The 16204-nt window shown below is 36.3% G+C and overlaps 1 protein-coding gene across 2 annotated transcripts in view; it reads left to right on the plus strand.

Moving 5' to 3' along the window:
• The first annotated feature begins 1811 nt into the window (after positions 1–1811).
• The window catches only part of LTK (leukocyte receptor tyrosine kinase), a 108877-nt gene continuing 94484 nt past the window's right edge, over positions 1812–16204 (plus strand). For both annotated transcript variants that reach the window (XM_087921789.1, XM_087921790.1), the window contains exon 1: positions 1812–1928. In XM_087921789.1, coding sequence (XP_087777915.1) covers positions 1868–1928 — 61 coding nt within the window. In that variant the 5' untranslated portion in view covers positions 1812–1867. The remainder of the gene's footprint in view (positions 1929–16204) is intronic.

A 16204-nucleotide genomic window follows, 5' to 3' on the forward strand; every position in this document is an offset into this window, starting at 1 on the left:
GAGCCTGGAGTACTCATCTCTAATGATCTAAGTGCTAGAGCCCACTGTAACTACATAGCCAAAAAGGCATTAAGAGTTGTTAACCTAATCCTACGTAGCTTTTTCTCTGGTAATATCACACTACTAACTAGAGCATACAAAACATTTGCTAGACCAATACTTGAATGCAGCTCATCAGTCTGGAACCCGCATTACGTATCTGATATTAATACAGTTGAGAAAGTCCAGAAATATTTCACAAGAAGAGTTCTCCACTCCTCTACTCATTGCAGAAAACCTTTATGCCACCAGACTTGAAACCTAGAAAATCTAGAACTACACTGCCTTCGGTCCTATCTAAGTATAGTACATAAAATTATCTATTGCAATGTCCTACCTGTCAATGAATACTTCAGCTTCAACTATAACAATACAAGAGCACACAATAGATACAAACTCAAGGTTAACTGCACCAAACTTGATTGCAGGAAACACAACTTCAGCAACAGAGTAGTCAATGTCTAGAATACTCTACCTGACTCTGTGGTTTCTTCTCCAAACCCCAAAAACTTTAACCTTAGACTGTCTACTATTGACCTCACCCTTTTCCTGGTCTGTAGGGGGCATGCATAAGCGCACCAACATGCCTACTGTCCCTGTCCTATTGTTTCTCTTTTTCTTATTTGTATGCATTTCATGTATTCATAACCATGTTTATACTTTTATCTGTTATCTAACAGTCGCTCGACAAAATAAATAAATAAGCATTCAAATAGTACTAGGAAACAGTCAATATAAATCATAAGGATATAAGCAACAAAATTACACCGGCTACAGACAAGTCTTCTTTGATTTGCTAGAGTAAGGAGGATTATCACTTTGACTAGGTTAGAACAAAGAAGTGAGTAATTTAGAGGCCACAGATGATACAGGTCATTATGATTATAATGCATTGTTCTAGAATTGTGCTGTCTAATATAATCTAGAGTATTACAGATATTTTGGAGTATTGCTCACCTGTTTCTTCCAAATGAACTCTTCCCCAAATACTTGAATTTCCTTTTTCCTCTTCCTCTTCTTTCTGGGATTAATCTATACAGCCAATTCAAACTGGGTCAAGGAGGGGTGTCTATGTACTATGTAGTAAAAAGTTTAGTGGTGTTTTCAGAGGCTAAATCCCAACGCAGACATACCTATAACTGTTGACCTATAAGTATTGGAAAATAAAGGTATGAAATATCCTTTTCTGGAAGGAGACCGAAATTTAAACCTTCCCTTGGTTTTCCAAAGGTAAAAATCAAATATACAGTATATAACATATGACGTTATTCAAACCTTCCATCTGTTTCTGTGACATAGTAATAGCACCATATGTATTCAGAAACATCCCTTTTATATGAGGAAAACATTAAGTTATAAAAATGTGCATTGGCAGGAAATATAGTCATTAAAACCTTCATCTGTCTTAGTATTTCAAAAATAGCTAATTTCCTTACTGTAGTTATACTGTTATGGGGAACAAGATAAGATGAATTTATTTTATTTCAATTTGCACCTTATTGTAACCAACCGGAGGCATTTATCTGGGTAGTTACAGATAAAATTAGATGCAAACTTATCAAAATCACCAATCCAGGTGAATACTAGTGCTTACATGTATGTCTATTCCAATGGGGCAGAGTGGAGTAATCATTTTCAACAGCCTTCATCTTCACTTGCTGAAAGAAGTGTAGGGTAATGAAACCATGTGGGCATTAGGACCCATGAGAGTCTGCCAAAGCAGGAGGTAGAATTCTATAAGCCAGCAAGAGTCGAAGTGTTAACATCAGAGCTTTTGTAGACCCTTAAAAAGAAGGGTTGATGCACAGGCGAAGCAGAGAGCAAAGTCATGGATTGCTTCCTACATCTGATTTTCTACTTTCAGCTGGTGCTCTCTGTCACTATGCTAGGTAAGACAACTGGCCGTGTAGGGACAGGTTTATCCTTTTGGGTGAGGAGTTTCTGTCTGGTGACTTCATTTCATCTTACCTTGAAATTTGTAAGAAAAGAAGAAAAGAAAAGGTATCCAGGCAATAGAGATAACTGACTGAGAGGTTATCTGGTACACATTGCAGTGGGATGTAAAATGTTTCTGAACGGGAGGGAGGATATGCGGAGTCTTGAGTTATCAAGAGAGGAAAGCAACTCTAACCTGTACTTGGCAATTCAGAACAGGGAGGGGGGAAATTGTCAAGCCATAGGTAAGCCTTGATGGGGAGTGTTTTAGCTATTTCTGAGACAGTAACAGATGTCTCAGAAGGGAAGAATTCATTGGAAGAGTCTAATCGGAATTATTGCCGGAGGTTGAGAAATCTGCTGTGGGATCTTCTGGCATGAGGGTCTGAATAGAGCTGTGGGGAAAGCAAAACTTTGGTTAAATGACTTGGATTCCGGAAAGGTTGTTACAATATCAACAGAAAGATAGTGGCATCTGGTGGATGAGAAGAAAAGCTTTGTTAAGTATCGGGAGGGTGACAGCCCCCCAGGGGAAGGTATACAAGAGGGAGAATCGAATAGAAACTCTACTCAGCTTTGTTTACTATTGTCGGCTTTATTCTGATCCTCACCGGGAGAGATTCCATTTAAATACAATGGGTTGGCTAAGTAAGAGAGGGGAAAGGGTTGGAAGAATGGAAAACATTGCAATTTGAAACATGGCTGTGAGGTATTAAAAAAGAAGCAAATTATTATTTTATATATTATACTTTTCTCCAGTTTTCAGGTAAGGAGCCTCCCAGAACAGTTTATACCTTTAAAAACAATCCAACACAAACCCTTAATATTGTATGTGTAGGCTTTAAAAGACAGAATTGTTACAATATTGTGTGTTTTACAATAGCCACCAAATACTCCAAATACTGGAGCTTCAGCAGTTTGCATTGTAAGATTGTAAATGACTTTGGGTAGAGTTTTTTTTTAAAAAAATCTCATTTTAGCAATTTTTTCTTGCTATTTGATTTGTTACTGAAGCTGTTATTTATAAAATGAGGAGAGAACAGTGTGAATATTTTAAGGAACACTTTATTTTGTAGGCATTCTAATGTTTTGTTTCTGCTGAACAAATTTGTTACTTGTATGTAACATTTTTATTGTGAGAAAAAAAAAGTTAAAAAGAGATTGTTAACCCAAATGCTTTTAACTGGAGAATAAGACTCATTAACTTTACTTTCCAACAAACATACATAGAATTCAACTGCACGTTATTTGTTAATTTGGCATTTTGGAACCCTGATCTCCATGATAATTAAAACTCAGCTAATCTCTCAAATCACACAATTTTAAGCAAACTGTCATTTCGGTAGAAGACAACATATAGCTCAAGGTTGAACTGTGTTGCTCTTGGTGCTCTCTGAGCTTGGTTATTTCTTTGTTGGTTGTAAACTCTCTCCCCCACTTTCTCTTAAGGATGCTATTTCATTGTTTCAGTGGCCACAGAAGTTTGCCTATGAAATCTGTGCCTGCCTAGTGGCTGCCTAGTTGATGTAAATGCATCCAACATGGGTCAGAAGTGCTGAATCTTCAATTTCCTTGCAATTTTCCCAGACTTCATTTTGTCTTTTTAAAATATTAATATGTTAAATGTGGAAAGCAGAAAGAAGCAACACCCAGTAAGGAAAGGAATGATCCTTTTTTAAACTAATTGTTTTAGACTTGGCAGGAATGAAAGCTGCTACATAGAAATTACAGATTTGTACTCTTGGGCATAAACTTTCATTCAGAAAACCAAGTATTGAAGCCAGTTTCTTGTTCATGTGATGAAAAAAACTAGGCTTGGATCTCCAAGAGAAAGTCTTCTGAAACTGAAAACTGAAACTGAATCAGCAGGAAATGAAGGAATAATTAGAATATGAAAAAAAAAAAACAGAGAAAGAATTTAGTACTCTTTCCCTCCCTATCTGTAAAATCCATAAAGCAAAATTTGGAAACTTGAATGTATGCACTAATTCATACTCTTCAGCACTTTTATAGTTGAAAGTAGAGGACTTCCAGGAAAGAATGGCAGATTGAAGATAGCTCCATATAAAATAGCTCCATGTAAAACGTGGAACTGAGGAGTAGATTGGCTCCTTCAACCCTCCAACAAATAGAGGAAGTGAAATTACCAGTGTTGTGCTCCAAACAATCGCTTCTTACAAGGAGACTATAAGACGTCAGGCTTTAGAGAAGGGGAGAACCAGAAGATGTGGGAATTTGCCATACAATCAGAGCCTTCCACGTGACAACTAAATTCACCCATTAATTGCTTTAAAGAAGTTAGACAACTTCAAAATGACAAGGCTGGAAATATTGGGTATTTCTTTCAATCCTTAATGTAAGAAAATGAAATGGTTTCTTTAGGAATTTATAATAAACAAGAAAAAGCAAGACAAGTGTTTGACCATAGAAAGTTTTAAACATGCTCAGAACTCAGAAAGCATTGGACTCTTTTATTTTGACTGTTAAGACTTTAATTTTAAAGAATAAATGGATCTTCATGGGATATAAATTATTTAGATATTGAAGACATGACAGGATAAGCAACTTCTAACAATTTTCAAAGGCATTCTTGAGAAATGAATCAATATAGTCAGCTGTGTTGCATCTTCTTCGAAACAGACTCTTCCCAGAAAAACAAGATAAGCAACAAAGTCTATCTGACAACAAGAATTTGTCATTAGATTAAAAAATCATTGGATGGGACTTTAAAAATTAAGAAAGAAATAAAAATGACAATCCGAGAGAGCATTTGGAATAATATCTTCCTGCAAAGGGAGCTTTTTAAAATTTGGAAGAAATTCAAGCAAGGTCAATAATCACCTGAATGGATTAAAGAGAAAGATTGTTATACGTAAAAAGGAGCACAAATTCAACTTGTTTGACCAGGATTAAAAAGGGAAAATTGTTGTCTTAGGTAGTTCTCTTTGGATGTGCTGACCTCTAGAATAGAAAAAAAGTTGTGTATTGGATTTGCTTACAGTTAACATAGTAAACTTAAGACTTTTCCCCTACAGTTACTGTATGTATACTGATTGTATAGCTTTTAAATTGGTGTTGTTTGTAATTGTCCTTTCACTTAAGGTAAGAGATTTTTATGAGCTTGTTTTCCATAGAGGAATAATTGCCCCTCTTTGCTATGTTAAATTTCATCCTTTATTCATACTAGGATACTAGTACTAGGACATCGTTTTTGCCTTTTAATTGTAGATTTGCTTACAGTTAAGTGTTGAGATGTGGAACGATGCATTGTTTATTAGTATTATTTTAGGACTCTGGACTTTTTGCTGTCATCTGGATGGGAGAGAAGACATTATGTATTAGATCTGCCTATAGTTAAATGTTGTGTTGTGGGGCTGAAGAGTTTTATATCTGCCAATTAAGAAGAAGTATGAGATGGTGTGTCAGTCCTCCCAGGTAAACCAGATGGAAGATACAACTGGATGAGCCAAATCTATATATGTAGATTTCTAATGTGCTTTTGTAAGGCTTCATTAAAGGAATCTTGCAAGTCTGAAGAGACGAACTTTCCAACCTCACTTTTAACCATCTGTTCAACTAGGGTGGGGGTCTTTCCTAAGCTGCTTTTGCTGACTGTTAAGTCATTGGAGGTTTTCTCCTTGCTTGCCTGATTGTTTCCTAGGCAGCATTTCTTTCCCTTATCCCCTAAAGTCATTCACACATTCCATTACATAGTGAAATTATTTATACTTTTGATGAGGATTGGAAATCAATTTTTAAGGTGTTTTTCTTTTTCTATTTTTTTCTTTTCTTGCACGGTTTATTCTTTTTATTCTTTTTTCAGTTTGAATTGTCCTTTACTGTTAATTAAGTTTGAATAATAATATTTTTTAAAAAAAAAGTAGAAAGAGGAGAATATTTGTAACTATTATACTTAAAATGTTGACTCTCCTTATGTTACAAATGTCAGAACAAAACCTTCCTTCTTTCCTTCCTTCCTTCCTTCCTCCCTCCCTCCCTCCCTCCCTCCCTCCCTCCCTCCCTTCCTTCCTTCCTTCCTGGCATTTATGAATGCCATCAAGATATTCATGCTAGAAGTTAAAATATATCAGAAAAATCTTTGATTTAATACATAAACCTGTAGATAACATCCAATGCAGTAAGTCAAATGTATCTCAGCACCCACATGGTGATTTAACTTAGAGAACATGAAAAAGGGTGTGTGTGAAACAGATAGTAAAGTTAATGTAGTTGCATTAATTTACCTTAACTACAGAATTCAGCTTTCTTCCATACTTGGTGTCAATCAGCAGATGGTTGCATCACTTGGCTGGCGTTGTATGAACGTAGAAAATTGGGTTGCATCTGGCTAGGACTTGAATGTCCCCCAAGAATTCCAGGCCATAGGTTAGACCCAGCAACTGATAAAACATTACTGAAAATGGCATTGGCAAAACTACTTCTATTGCCAAGAAACATCCACTTATTTTTTAAAAATAGTTTTATATTGATACTATTATACTTAGGCAAAAATCAACCTGAATCTGGTGGTTCTTTTGTCCTTCTTGTTGTTATCAATGTATACTATAGGAATAGTGGGATTTAGAGCTTTGGTGGGAAAAAGGAAATCAAACCTGCCTGCATAAAACAAAATATCACAAGAGAAAAAGAAGGGATTGATGTCAAATTAAAATTTAAAAAGAAAACCAGGGAAGATCATATAAATAGCACATGACAAGTTATGTAAGGACCCTGTGACCCAGCTCCAAAGCATTAAAGAAATTTTAAAATACCGTAGAATCTAGAAAAGGTCAAGATGACTACTGTTGCTATTTAGAAATGGGATTCCTCTGTTTTTCATTGGTACATTTTGTCTTTGGAACATAGGCAGTTATCTCTTAATATCCACAAAATAAACTTTTACAAAGATGGCGGTTGTATCAATGTTTCTCAACCTTGGCCACTTGAAGATGTGTGGCCTCAATTCCCAGATTTTGGGAGCTGAAGTTCATGTAGCCTCAAGTGGCCGAGGTTGAGAAAGATTGCTATGGGCCATTGTGTCCTTGTCACTAAACTCCAAATTTTAAATGCATACCAGGGCGACCCCACAGTTTTTCCCATATCAGAGGACCCTGTGCGGATTACCCCATAGTTCAGACATTTGAGAACTGGGGGATGGATTACTATACTGTAGCTCAATCCAAATGTCTGGGGATTTATGCTTATAAGAAGAGAGCTCTAATTCAATTTCTTACCTTTATCTATTTACTTACCACAGTAAAAGTATGGATTTTAAAAATGATTAATGCACAAACTTTTAGTCTTAACATAACTGTAAGAGTGTAAAACTCTTAGGCCTGTGCTTTTATATTCATCAAATTACCACAAGTAATACTGGCCATTGAAAAGAAATACAGTATATTAATGGTTGTTATATGCATTGGTTTCTATTTATTACTGTACTGAATACAGAACAGTAGCAACTCTGTACATTATACAACTCTGCATAAGTGCATATAGTGGAACTAGTTTATGTGCAAGGGTGAAAAAAAGCAGGCATCGTTATTACAGAGTATTTCTTTCTAAATAAGATAACCTACAGACAAGAAAAATTCACAAGAGTCCAGATTCTGATTATTACTATTTTGAAACCAGAGTTGAGAAGATTAGATAGGATGTCCAGCAGTGAAAGAGCAACTTCAAAACCTTGCATAGTTCTTTGTCCTGAGAGGAAACATGTAGAGGAAAAACAAATATTCAAAACAAACAAATCTGTACATAGTTTCAAGATTTGTTTAGATTACAGGATAAAGCTTTTGTTACTCAGGAATTTGAGTTACATTGGCACAGAATTTTATTTACACAGTATATATAAGTGTATGGTGCAGTTATTATATATACAATTGAAATTCTCTGTAACCATGATATTAGGATAGAGAATTTTGTATATCATACAGATACATGCTTGATTGTTGTTGCAATTACCAAATATGTCTTATACAGGTATTTTATATATGTTATTATTTAGATTGAGATTATGTTCAGTGTGGGTTTGAGTGTGGGAAGTTAGAAATGAGGCCTCCAGGAATGATCCATGTAGGGCAGCCTTTGTCTAAACAAAGTTGCATGAACCATATACCTACTGATCTGATGGCAAGTTCCATGACTCAATGGCTGTGACTGCGTATGCCTAGTTTTCACATAATGTTTGTCCCCTTGAAAACTAGAATGACTGACTGCTCTGATGTGGATAATAGCCTATCTAAGCATTAGAAAAGTGAAGTGCTTGCCATGCAAGTGCACTGGTTAAGCTCCACCTTGACATTGCTCAAATGACAAATGTCTTCTGCAAGCAGTTGCATGTTCAGGCTGAATATCTTCGTATGTGCATGAAGGTGTTACTTCTGCACATGTCTTGTGTGAATGAGCTCTCAGATATTTATGAAAAGGAATGAATAGTAAAGAAACAGAAATAGTGGTTTGGTAGGCTTTTAAGTAATTTTCCATTGGCCACATTTCAGGATACTTAATAGCCTTTCTCTAGGTTCCAGTTGTGACATAGCCACAAGTACAAAAAATCTGTTAAACAGGAAAAGAGTCCAGTTTATTTTTGTTTCCATTAATTCAATTTTATCCTATATATACAACGGGAGCTCCCAAATCTTAAGAGTCCACCTTCCAACTGAATCCCAGATTCTCTTAGAGAGAGGATATAATTATGGTTCCCTGTGTTTAATCCACTTCAGATGTATTTGTAATGATAAAGATCATCCGAAATTATAGAGCACAGTTTTTCATTAGTTAACCTAACAAACTGCTTTTAAAAAGAAATTGTTTGTTTGTTATATTTATTTGCTGCCCATCTTGCCACCAAAGATTCTGAGGGGCTTATAACATTAAAAACAATAAAATGATGAAAATAGATAATTCTAACAAACAAAAATTATAATTAAAAATGGGGAGGGGAGCAGGAAGAGTGCAGAGGGAGAAGGGTAGGTGGGATCTTCTATTGTTCCATCAACCACCTCCAGCATAATACTGTAACTAAATAGAAGCTCTTATGGAAAAAACAGAGGGCAGGGTGACAATTGTGGTAAAAAAAAATTATGGAGAATTTTAATGAAGAATGGTAATAAACCAGACCACAAAGTCTGATGGATTTGAAATACCAAATACCAAAGAAACATAATTTATGAATAACACCTGTAAATGACAACTTTTCTATAGTTAAATCCTCGGTTTCAATCTATTCAAAACTGATGCCCTCCAGAAATTGCCACTAGTTACCTGGGAACTCTGACTATTGTAGTCCAAATTCATTTGGAAAGCATCAGGAAATGCAAGAAAATCGTTCTACCATCATACTAAGAGAACCAAATTAATGGAAAAGGGATGCTAACATCACATTGTATTAACAGTTTCATCGGTGGTTGAATTAAGTTTTGAGGAGCATTTTCTTACTCTAGAAAAGCAAATCAAGGCAGGATAAGTAGGGAGGGCTTCATGGTACCTCTAAAAAGTAATTGTTTAGGGAAAAGATTGATTCATTTGATAATGAAAAAATAATATGGAGTAAACTTTTTTGCATAGGCAATTGATTCTGCAATGTATCTAATTCTTAGTATATTAAATGCTGAACAATCAGATTTTTTTTCCTAGAAAGGGAGATACAGAAACAGTTAAAAATGGAGCAGATTCAAACATGCAAAAAAAAAAAAAGGAAGGAATAATTAGCATGAGCTTTGGTATCAAAAGCCAAGGTGCTGCAAATTCAAACTGCATTTGCTGATGGTTGATTCCATTTACATTCATTCTGTACTTTGGGGAGAGATGGGGAGAAAGAAGAGAGAGTTCTAAAACAAAAGAAAGAAATATGTCCCCGAGAGTTTTGTATTTGTTTGAGTTGTTTGCTTGTGGCTGTTTTACTCTCCCAAACAACCCCCGAACCTCAAGAACTGGACGTTCCTTTTCTGTCCAAGACATTGGATAGAAGAAATATTTAATTCTAGTTACAAGTGCAGCAGCAATGTATTATATTCAATATTGCATTTCATATCAAACAGTTGCTGCTTTCCAGATGGTATTGTGAGTACACTGGGGGAATGACCAAGAGTTGATGTAGGTTTTCCCATCAGTGATAGGTCTTTGTATTTCACAGTATTTATACTATATTTCTGTGCATCCTGTTAAAGTGCTGTGGATATGAGAATCAGTATCTGTAGCTAGTGCCTGCTGCTCCTGTTAATTGCTTCCTGAAACATTATCTCTTCTCTCCTGAGCATGTACTCTGCATGTTTGAGTGAGGCCTGGGTCAGCTTGCAGTGACAATATCAGGTAAGGGAGTAAGTTTTCTTAGAGATAAGGCAATTGTTTTACTTCCATTAACAAGCATAGTGTCAGGGTTCCAGGTTCAAAACTCCAAGGCAAGGATCTTCCTCAAAGTATAGATTTATTAGGCATATCATACTGGCACATCTGGGGAAAACCCGAATCTGGAGGACTCAGAGTTTCCCCCCCCCCCAAATCAAACCTCAAAGTTCTTCCCCTCAGGTCACAAGTCCATCACATGGCCCAACCAGGTCGCAGCCACCATCTTGGCTGGCTTTGGTTCACGCTTCTTCAACACCTGATAGGGCATCCTCGGCTCCCATGGGAAAGAATGTTGTTTTGGCTCTCCATCCCCATTTATCTCCATCTCTCCCCTTTAATTCTCACAGCTCCAATTGGCCTGGCTGCAGCAACCCTGAAGATGCTCCCAAAATAGCTTCAGCATAAAAATGGCTTCAGGGTTAGGGCCGACACATTGTCTATCCATCCCAGCTCCCCTTTGCAACTTTAAGAGAAGTCCTAGATGGCACTGAATCTGAGAAGCAAATTTTCATTGGTACAATTTTAGTGGGAAAAAAAATCATTAAGAAAAAGATAAGGCAAAGCTGTACTACTTGAGTTTTGTGGAACTACCTTTGCTTGTAAATCCATCTGTTTTCATGTCGCACCTCAATCGTTCTGAGATCAAAGAGAGGTTTCATTGACATCTCCTGGTTAGGTAAGTGTCTCTTCAAAGCCACAGGCCCAATCTTTCTATCATGCAGGGAATTAGATAATGCTGCCTCAAATAAAGCTGTTTCTCACTTTTATCTGGAATAAATGACATTAAACTGAAAAGTGAAAAATACAGAAGGTTGAAAAACCTCGGTGGTGAAATTGTTGATATCATGGTCACAAATCTCCACTTCCTCAAAGGCCTATGGTCAATGCCAGCTATCTCCCTTCTTAGACTTCCCCTGTACTTACTAAGTTAAGATAGATCAAAATGCTCTTCATTTTCTGTACTTCTGCTACATTATGGCCTTTTAACCAGTTTCTCTCTTTAATTATCATATCGAAGTGCTATCCAATACTCCTGAAGCTGGCAAAATATACTGTTTGCAGGCTATGTGATACTATCCCCATTGCAAGTGTTTAGTCTGTCACAACGAGGCCAATGAATAGTGCTAGCCTAACTACTGTACTTTCAGGCAGGATAAGTTAAGGAAAATGATTGGTGGTTTCCATAGTTCTGCCCCCACCATTCCTCAGCATCATCTGCCAGCCCCCAACTGTTGCCCTTAAATTGGGGTAGAGCTTGATTGGTCAACAATAGATGGATGCTTAAAATTGTGGGTTTAGCAACCTTTCATGTTGTTCAGCAAACAAGTGGCAAGTTGAAACATGAGAAATATGCTCCTGTAACTCAGGTGGTCTAGTATTAGTACTTTGGAATACAGCTCTAGTGCCCTGCCTTGACTCATACATCAATTAAGCTAATTCCTAGATCAAGAGGCACATCTATTTATTCCTTCTGACTTCTTATTTGATCTACTATAACTCACATTGAACAGAAAAGTCCCTGAAGATTACTCAGAAGTGTTAGCTTGTACAACATGCAACTGCCTGTGTCCTAAAGGGAACATCCCAATGTTGTTATATCACATCAACACTATTGGAACTGCAGTGGCTGCCAGTAGGTTCTTGGTACAATCCTGGGTTGTTTTTTTCTTCCTACCATTTCCCCACAATTGCAGGACCCCCATTTTTTCAATCCACCAAATATTGATTAATTAGTTGCAACATGAATGGACTGATCTGCTTGTTGCCCAAGCCTGACATTTTGGGCTGAGAGAGAGTGACTGGTCCAAGGTCACCCAGCAGTTTTCATGACTAAGGCAAGACCAGAATTCACAGTCTCTTGGTTTTTAGCTCAGCTTAACCACTAGACCAAACTGGCTCTCTCTGTGTACAGTTCAGTTTGATTGTAATAACCGACAAAGTTGCATATGGCTCACTGCTTGAGTATATGTGACATTATTTGCTCCATGTAGAATTTGTTCACCCAAGAAGTGCTGGTAAAGAGACTATGTACAAGTACACCTTCTCTATAGAGCTTCCCTGTTATGGAATCATCTACTCCCAGAATCAGAACAGCCTCCTCATAGTTAATGTTCAGAAAGCTTACTAAGGCTTTACTATTTCAATGGGCATCTGCGAAATGAGGAGGGAATAATAAGTATGTATTATTTAGATTATGTATGGATGTTGCTTATTCAATGTATTGTTATTTATAATAGCGAGATTTGTTTATGGTCAGTATATATATTTTTCACTGTTTGAAGTGTTATTGTTACATTGTGTTTGCACATCTCTTAGATTCATTTGAGTGACATGGCAGAAAACAACTTAAAAATAATAGTTAACCATGAGAATCACAATCATGTTTAAACGAGATCTAATTGTTTCATGAATGAAATTTTATTTTTAGCAGAGTTTTATCATACAGTGCCGGAGAGCTGCTCTTATGGGGTAGCTAATAGACTTTAGAAATTAATACTTTTTAGGAACATGAGCAACTTTCAGAGCTTTCAAATAATGACATTACATTATTGTTAAAAGTGTGGCATAACAAATACACTCAGAGAATTGGCCTAGTGCCTCTTCGTTTGATTCAGATAATCCTGCTTTCCTGACTTTGATATAATAGTTCAAAAAAGAGCAGTGCTGGACATCTACAGATCAAGAAAACCATTCCAGGTCAAGAACCTCTGAGGGACAATTAAGGAAACATAAGAAAGAAATGAACTGTGAAAAGGGTGGGTGGGCAGGGAAGGTCATCACATTGCCTAAGGAATCTCTATTGAGGGGACAACATTTACAAGTCTACATCTGCTCTCTGTCTGCATCTTTTGCATTCAATCATTCATTTCTTCTGTCAAAATCGCATGTTATTTTCTGTAAGAAATCTGCACTTGTTTTTTGTGCACATTTTTTCCTTAACATAAATATTTTTATGCTCTGTTTCTGAGCCAAGAAATTATTTGAGATGGTATAAAATACCATCATGTTCTTCGCTTGACCTAAGCCTGTCAGGATGGTTTTAGCCAGTGTTTAGTTGAGCTGTCAGAATTTTATGTAGACATTTTAAAGGGCAAGGTTAACTGCTTGTTTTCAGACAACACTAGCACTCTTTTACCCACACCCACCCAAAAACAATTGTGCCTGAGCATTCTTATCAACTTTTTGACATATTTTTCTTCTTTTTCCCCATGTGGATGAATAGAAATAGGAGATGGGTTATGGAGTTTTTTTCAACCTTAATTCAACCATTGATTCAAAAAACATAACTAGGGTTTATTACAATGTCTGATCTCAGCTTGTGGAAATAAACATAAAATATGTCAGTAGGACTGTAACAGGCAACCTCTTTTGCCTAAAGGCCCAGTGGGAATTCTGAAGAAAATGGTTGCTACAGAGATAGTTGTCCTCCAAATCTGGCCAAGAAATATGGAGGAGCAGAAGAAAAGATATTTGATTTTTCATCCTTTAAAATAAATTCCTTCCTGTTTGAAGGACACTGATCCATCACCACTGTGATTGGCAAAAACAACTTTGTTGTCAACTCTAGAAATATATTGTACTTCAAGCTATTGTATTCAGTTTCATATTGGGTTTATATGTTTGAATACTTTTCCCATGTTTTAAAAACAAACTTTGTATGTAGGTGATAAAAATGTAATCTGTATCTCCAAGTGATAATTCAGCACATGGATGGTGAAGACCAAGCTCTTTTGGACCTCACCAAAATCAAGTGACCTCAATTCACAACAAAGTGGAACACTAGATAGTGGGTGAAATTTGTATTTTGGCTGGTTGAGTTTGACTTAAAAGTTCATACCCTAATTATTTTTCAGGGCAAAAAAGAATGATGACATAAATACAGTTTCAAGCACTTACAGAGAGTTCAAGTCCTTTCATGTAATTGTAATCCCTTTTGATTATGGTTGGCATGGTTAAAATAGGTGATAGCTAAGCACTCAAACGTCAATCATAATCAAAAGAGGCAGAGAAGCTGTGACAGTCTTGCAAAAAAAGATAGACCAAGGATAGTTTGGCATTACTATAATCATTCTTCACACAGTAACCATTTCAAATAATTTTACTAAGTTGTTGATGATGTCAGATTTCTCGCAAGGATTGCTCCCATTCTTGAAAAACTATTTCCCTCAATATATATAAAGGTTTTTTTTCTGTTTGTAAAATCCAAACATATATCTACATAGTGGTAGCATGCCATTTATTAGGCAGAGTTTACATAGAACGTTTTTAGATGAGTATCATAATGTATGTAGCCTTTCTCAACCTGGATGCCTTCCAAATGTGTGAACTCTGATATTCAGAATTCAACAACATTTATACAAGTCATAATGACATCAAAATGATAATGCATCATGATATGCACAGTATATGAGTATGCAAAGATGTCAGACAATAGAAGAGAATACATGTAACTCAGAGGTGAACTGTGGAGTGCTTGGTGCTTTCTGAATTTGATTGTTTGCTCGCAGACATTTCATTACCTGACACCTGATCAATGCTAGTGACAATGGAGTATGGTCTCTGTTTATGTATCGTAGTTTGCCCAGCCAGTGTTGGTGGGAATATAGTTTTCTCCTTGGTAGTTCCTTGGCTAGGGCATTGTTTTCTGTTTATTTGCTTAGTAGTAAATCCCTGCAAACTGTTGAAGAGAACGTGTTCTGTACTTTTTGTTTCCTTCTTACCATTTTTATTGTCTCTTTTGAATGGTTATAAATGTGGTTTATATCTATGTGTCTACTGACAGCTGATTTATCTGAATGTTAAGCATCCAGGAATTCTATAATGTTTTTAGTTTTGGACTAGGGTGCTCACAGTTTCCCAGTTAGGTTGAGTCTGTCAGGGTATTGTGAGATTAAAGAGTTTTCATCATGTATTCTGACTGCTGATTTTTAATGTTTATGGATGCACTCTGCTAATCTTTGGCCTGTCTATCTTACATAGTTGGTTGTTATAATCCCTGCACTTTTCATGTGTCATCTCCAGTTCTTTTTTTATGTCTTCTCCTTTTTTATACTCTAGTTATTCCTTTTTTATTATGATGAAGTTCATATTAAAGATCACATGGTCAATAAAAGATCAATAAAACCTTTTAGGTCAATAAAGGTAAATAAAAATTATAATGTCAAACATTTGATGTAATTAGATAAGTTGCATCATTTGTTTGATCTAATAACACGTGTCCTCATTTTCCTACTACCATGATGATACTTATCACAGACATAATGGACTTTTCATCATTTTTTTATCATCACAGTTTATATCAGGCTCCTATAAGTACATTAAATTTTGCATTTTGTGAAAACTAGAAATTTGTGTGTAATGGGAATTATGCAATATCCCTAATTTGAATAGATAGCATTTATTTAGTCACACAACCCACAACTCCACATTCAACCCTACCTCATCCAACCCACCATCACTCAAAACTAGGCATGCACACCCCTAACTACCTCAATTCCAACTACAACAGGCCTTAAATGCAAGCTACTCAATGCAAGAAGCCTTGTGATTAAAATATCTGAATTTCTCCTCTTACTAAATATGGCTAAATTCAACATCATATTTGTCTGCGAAACATGGCTCAATGCATCTCTCCCTGACTCCATTACTACAGTAAGAGACTATCATGTTTACCGATCAGATTGTGAAATCCATAGAGGAGGTGGTGTTGCTATCTTCTATAAAAAGTCGTTACATCTAAAAAACATCCAAGTTACCCAAGAGCTTGCTCTTCCTGAGACCACTGTCTGTGAACTGTCCTTAAATATCACATTTCGATTCTTACTATGTTACAGAGCCCCTGATTATGACATTGAACATGGAAACAAGCTAAATTCTCTAC

The sequence above is a fragment of the Pseudonaja textilis genome, chromosome 1 (assembly GCF_049901715.1).
Source record: "Pseudonaja textilis isolate UNSWEBS1 chromosome 1, rPseTex1.2, whole genome shotgun sequence".
Taxonomy (NCBI): domain Eukaryota; kingdom Metazoa; phylum Chordata; class Lepidosauria; order Squamata; family Elapidae; genus Pseudonaja; species Pseudonaja textilis.